The sequence below is a fragment of the Rhipicephalus microplus genome, chromosome 2 (genome assembly GCF_043290135.1).
Source record: "Rhipicephalus microplus isolate Deutch F79 chromosome 2, USDA_Rmic, whole genome shotgun sequence".
In the NCBI taxonomy this organism is placed as follows: Eukaryota; Metazoa; Arthropoda; class Arachnida; order Ixodida; family Ixodidae; genus Rhipicephalus; species Rhipicephalus microplus.
This window is the reverse complement of record NC_134701.1, coordinates 167,974,262-167,980,387: the sequence shown is the minus strand read 5'-3', so window position 1 is coordinate 167,980,387 and position 6,126 is coordinate 167,974,262. Positions and strand designations below refer to the sequence as shown.

General features: G+C 46.1%; 1 protein-coding gene across 1 annotated transcript in view; it reads right to left on the bottom strand.

Moving 5' to 3' along the window:
- The window catches only part of LOC142792641 (vesicular glutamate transporter 2-like), a 92,774-nt gene continuing 86,648 nt past the window's right edge, over positions 1-6,126 (bottom strand). Inside the window, exons 10-11 of the mRNA XM_075885654.1 lie at positions 5,572-5,702; positions 1-2,864 (exon numbers count right to left, since the gene is read on the bottom strand). Coding sequence (XP_075741769.1) covers positions 2,619-2,864; positions 5,572-5,702 — 377 coding nt within the window. The 3' untranslated portion in view covers positions 1-2,618. The remainder of the gene's footprint in view (positions 2,865-5,571; positions 5,703-6,126) is intronic.

The window sequence follows — 6,126 nt, the reverse complement described above, 5'->3', positions numbered from 1 at the left end:
TCCGCAGTTTCACTTTTCTTGTATTTTTTTCTCGGAAACAGTTCCAGTCGTCAACAAACAGCGTGCGTGTTTGAGCATGCAGAGAATGGCCTGTGTTGAGGCCATTGGGATAGCGCTGTGTGTATAAATAGGCGCACCAGGCCATTGGGTTCGGAGACACGCAATGCGTTGTGGACAGTGGAGCTTAGATCGTTAACGTCAGTTATTTTTTCCGTTCACTGTCATTTTTCTTTCTTTGCATTATCAGATGAACAACAGTGAACTATGCAAACAAAGAGCAGAGATGGACATATTCGAAGCAGCTTTCAATAGATTGTGCCCGGCGTACAGTGGGCGCGTGCGTTTGCTAATGACCCTCCATCCAACCCGCCCTCCACATACATGCGGGCTTCTAGAGAGGCGATCTGCCATACTCGTGGCGCGGACGGCGCCTGTAAAATATAGATAGTGGAATTGAGAAGCATAGGTGAAAAACAAGAATACTAGAAGGGCATTAGAGAGTTTGGTTTCGCAAGCACACTGCATTCGATATATTACTGTAAGCCACTGAATGCATTTGCACTGTCAAGGAAAAAATCATTTCTTGGCTTCCTCTTGTTGTAGACTTACGCAGCGTGGCTTGACGGATGTGACGGCAAATGAAACTATAGATAGAACAGGCAAAAATACGATAGTAGCGGTGCGTCGGCTATACACCGCAACAGCACCGTTCAATTCGGCCAGTCTTCTTATAGCGGGCACAATGCACAGTGTTGCGTGGGGACCGCTTCGCTAGGTCACGGAAGTGTCGCATTGTGTCAGCACCAACGACGCAGGAGACCTTCGACGGTACAGTGTATACGTATACGTGGATTTTCAATGGAGAACGATAGATGCCTCATGAAACCGTAACTGCAATACTGATTTGTTCCTTAGAAAAATTCAAACCCACTGTATAACCAGAGCGTAGAGCTTGGAGCAGGAAATCAATGACTCGACGGCGCAGTTTCTTTCCGAGCATTAAGACAGACTGCGGTGCGAAACAAGCAACATCAAATTTTCCGGAATTACCAATCTATACATTGATTTTTGGCAAAAGAAAAACCAATAAAAAATAAATTCATTTTAGCCATCCGAAGAAGATAAAAAGTAAATCGCAGATAGTGATGTTACAAAGATACCACCGCATTGCTTCGTGGGTTCCGAATGGCTAAGTGTGTGTTTGTGTGTGTGTGTTTGTGTGTGTGTTTGTGTGTGTGTATGTGTTTGTGTGTGTGTGCGCGTGCGTGCGTGCGTGTTTGCGTGTGCGTGCGTGTGCGTGTGTGTGTGTGTGTGTGTGTGTGTGTGTGTGTGTGTGTGTGTGTGTGTGTGTGTGTGTGTGTGTGTGTGTGTGTGACAAAACACTATGACCAAATTTCTTCAATGGCGTGTGCGTATGTACGTGTTGCGTAGTGGCGAACTCAGTACCATTATTGCTAGCTCCTCGATGAGTGCCGACAAAGAATCATGTCTATAAGTCTCTGGCCAGATCACAACCCATCCGCGACAAGTCACATACATGTCCATGTGACTCGTTCATTCCACGAACAGCCAAATACTGGAACGGCTATTCTGTAGACGCTGCTGCAAGTACCTTCCCATTCTTGTTTCAACGATATTAAACTAATCACATTGCAGTCAATTAATGCTGTAAACCTGCCATTTATGCCATGCCGTTTAAAGGGATCCTGAACTGAACTGAGCTGCCTGAAAAATATTTCAGGAAAGCTACATATTTTAGCTAAATAAATGTAACAGATTTAGGCTGTGTTGGTGAGTGTGCGAAGATCTGTCGGCGTACGTAGTTCAATTTAAACAGAGTCATTCAGAAGAAAATTCACCTTCATCACAAAGAGACAGAGTCACAACATACCTGTCTGATTCACACTGTGTGTGTAAAACACGTATTTACATTATGTTTACTTCATAACCACCAATATAGTTGACCTAAATAAATAAGTTTAGATTAATATTACACCACTGGTCTCCACAAACCGACCTCCAAAATACCATATTGTTATTTTCCAATCTTTCGTAGTGGTCGAATAAAGTTGATGCGTTGTTTAACGTAACAAGGCCACTTGGGCTACGACGTAAAAGCAAGACAGTACTCCGTCTTAAGTGTGTCGCTGTTTTTGACCCAGAAGATGAAGCACTTGCCGATATCCATCGCATTATATTAGCAGGAATCCGCAATTTCTTTCCCCCTTGCGGTACAATCGGCAGTGGTCCTTCCTGCATGTTGAGCTCAACCACATGCGTATACGAAAATTTGTGCAAGAGCTCCTACAGATAAATTTACTTTTAATGTGAGCCGTCCACCTATTGCATGCGTCACCGACCCCACTCATATCCGTCATTTTCATTTTTCTGTGCTGATAAGGACTGGGGCAACCCATATCGCAAGAACGAAAGCCTCCGATATAAAAGGGCGTTTCGCCATATTTCCACTACATAGAAGAACGGCGCATACGTCGAAACATGGTGGTAAAAAACGTACAAAGGAACTACTCCAGAGTGGCGCCCACTGGTAACGGACGAAGCCTTCAGGGCCTGAACGGGCACTCGTCAACCTGCGCATGTAGTCTCTCATCACGCAATCACACTGTTTCCTCAATGTCCCTCCGTGAGCAATGGTGCTGAGCTGCACCGACGTCGCCGCAGCAGGCTTTCGTCTGGATGTTGCACGCGTCGTCGCACTGGTCGCAGCCGTCTCGGTCTTCTTGTTCCGGGCCCCGCTCCACCTGACCGTCCCAGGACTGCAGGTCTGCGCGGCCGTAGAGCAGGTACAGCAGGGCGGCCACCACTTGCGCCACCGGAATGAAGACGTGCGCCAGTCGGTGCGCCTGCGAGGGGAGCTAGTGACCTCAGAAGAAGAAGAATAGTAGTTCAGCATCACTGTGCAGATATATTTGGTTTCATATATATTTGGTTTCAGATATATTTTGGTGCAGATATATTTGGTTATCACATTTTTTTACAAGAGTCGTAAAAAAACTTAACGTTAAGTGTAGCTTCATTAGGTTGTCTTATGTACAGATATGTACTTTTTAGTTTTGATATTATTTCTCTTTAGATATTTTTTTGTCTTGAAATCTTGCGAGTTTAGTTTTTACTCAATAGTGGCTATCGATTCATTTTCAACCCTTTCCCACAGTGAGTGAACCAGTTTAAAAAGCCAATCACCTTCTGGTTCATGGCCTATCCACCGTAGTAGTGGTTTACGTCTATATTTTGGGGAACCAGCCAACTAACCGTTCATAGAGACAATGCTGAAACACGAAACCGCTAATAAGCTTTATCCTGAGCACCAGACATGTGCTGATAACTGCGCCTTTGGAAACCCAAGTGTAGCGGCTTTCCACTTCGTGCTCGTTACGAACTATGGCGTTCTCGATACTGCATGTCACTTGTTCATCCTAATCATTAGGAGCAGCAGCAGCAGCAGTTACTGACTACACACGCCCTTGTTGATGTTGGTTGTTTGCTGATTATGTTGACGTCCCCGGGAGCATACATGAAAAATTGGACTATCTCGCGCGCTAAAGGGAGCCATAGGCAGATGCGAAACAGCGGACGCTAACGCTTACACTGACAGCGACGTTGACGCTGGCGCTCATCAAGTTGAAGCCAAGTAAAGACGTGTCTGACTGAATTCCCAACGTTCGATCCAGTGCCTACTTATACAAGGTGGCTAGTGAATGCTTGTGCAGCGCGAGCAGTCGATATTTTACTAGCAGATGCTGCCTGCTTCGGCCTTCCGAGGTGAGAAGGGGGGGGGGGGGGGGGGAGCAACAGCTTTGCGGGTGTTTTCTAAGGCCGGCACGACACGCGCATGCGCAGTGGGGGAGCACGGAAGGATGGCGTTACACAGGCTTCGCATCTAAAAACGTAGAAAACAGGCTTCATGAATTCATTCTGGAAGAGAGACAGGGCGTACAAACACGTACACCAGAAGGAAGTCATGATAGCGCAATCGCTTATTAACCGTTTCTGGTGTCCCGACCTCCTTGCGTCAGTGTTTGAGCGCCCTGTTTCTTTCAGAATGAATACGTGCCAACTAGCTCATTTCTCGGTAATTCTAAGCCTCATGAATTATGGAAAGAGGAAAAAATACAACGGTTTAACAAGACAATCGAAAGTGGAATGTGGTGGTAACAAACACATAGTGCAGCTACAACGAATGCACTTAAAGTGAAGACGTGGTGCAGCAACAATGATAATCAAAACTAATTATTATCTGGAAGAAGCTTCCAAATTGAATCAATGAGATTGACTGTGTGGGTTGTTAGCTGTAGTAGTTTAGTGGCTCTTACGTTGTGAGCTGCCGTGTGTGAGGCGTGGGTTTGATTTCCACAACGGCATTATCATTTTTCATATGGCGTAAAAAAAATCGCAGCATATCCACGGAGTGCATGATGATGAGTGGGGTGAAGCCTCCGTCAGTCCGTCCGCGCTTCCATCCATCCGATCGTTCTTGCTTCCGTCCGTCCGTGCATACAACCGCACGTGCGTCCCGGCGTTCGTCCGCCTTTCCGTGCCTCTGTCTGTCTGTCCATGCGTCTGTCCATCTGTCCATTTATTTTGTGAACACTCCAAGTACCGCCATGTCACATTGTTTCATCGTATATTCATCCCATAGAAGTACCTCAATCCAGTGGGCATTTCAAGGACTAAACGAGAGGTGGGATGGCTGTACTGGAGGAGCGGCACGCAAGCATTCTCATATGGCCAGCACTTCGTGCCTAGTTCCCACCTTTCACCGCCGCTAGTTCATGGCGCTGCGGCCCAACCTTCGCTAAACCTGTTTAAAAAAATTTATAGTCACAAACGTCAATAACATTCAACAGAACATTTTCTTCTTAGACATAGAATAACGATGACGACGAAACGGACGTCATTAGCATGAACATGGATATGAGATGACTTTGAAAGAACATGTACATCCGATGGTTCACAAAAACACAGCCACAAAAAATATTGCAAGATAAACAAGAGACACAAATAAAACATGCCGCTCCTCTAGTCTGGCCGTGGAGGTGGCTCTCTAATACTATGACTACTACTACTACTACTACTACTACTACTACTACTACTACTACTACTACTACTACTACTACTACTACTACTACTACTACTACGTACATCGCAGACGCACTACCAACGGCTTAAGGAGTTTCGCCCCTAAAACCTTCGTGTGTTTAGATATAGATCTACTTTGCAGGATTCTCGATAACTTAAATAATGCCGCTATCTCCCACTATGTGTACTTGTGACGTGTCTCGTAATCATGGATTTATTTCGACGAGCCACATCCTATATATAATTTTAGCAAAAGAAAAGAGTGTAGAGAGAGAGCCTCTTCATTCGAAAAACAGAGATTTTGGCCAGCGACTTTATATCGCTGGCACGCTACTCTGTTTATGGGATGGGGAAGACTGAAAGATTTCAGAAAAGAGGGAAGATAAAAATATGAAAAAAGTAACCAAGTATACCTGAAAAGAGTGTATGGTTCACGAAGCAGTAATACAAATCCCGCGAAAGAGAGCTCACCATGAGGGAGGATGCATCGGCGATGACGAACACGTTGATGCCGCCCAACACAACCTCGAGCGTGGTGGCCGAAAGGGCTTTGAGTACGGGAGCATGTTGAGGCGCCATATCCACGTGACTGGTCTCGATCCCTGCGAAAATCGACGCAGAGCTATGTGCGATGGGAGGCGACCACCTCAGTGGTGGATGTCTGTTTATTTGAGAAAAAAATCAGGACAGCTACACAGTTAGCGCTGGTGCTCATCGCGGCAATTAACGCATCGCGCAAATAAAGCTGGTGCCAAGCAGATAACGCTGGTGCTGATCACGTTAACGCTGGTGCTCACAGCGGCGTTGCGCAAGAGAGAAATCTCGGGAGGCACAAAGCATGCTGTGATGGACAGGTGTTTCCTACTGGAACATGTCAATTACTGCTAAGGGGCAATGAGAGACGGAGGACTCCGACTGGACACCGAGACCTGCAATCCGCTTTCAGTAAACGCACACACAGCGAATTTAAAATGCGAATGCATTTCTTAGTCGGGCTATGTCAGGCGTCCGGCGGCGTCCGCACAC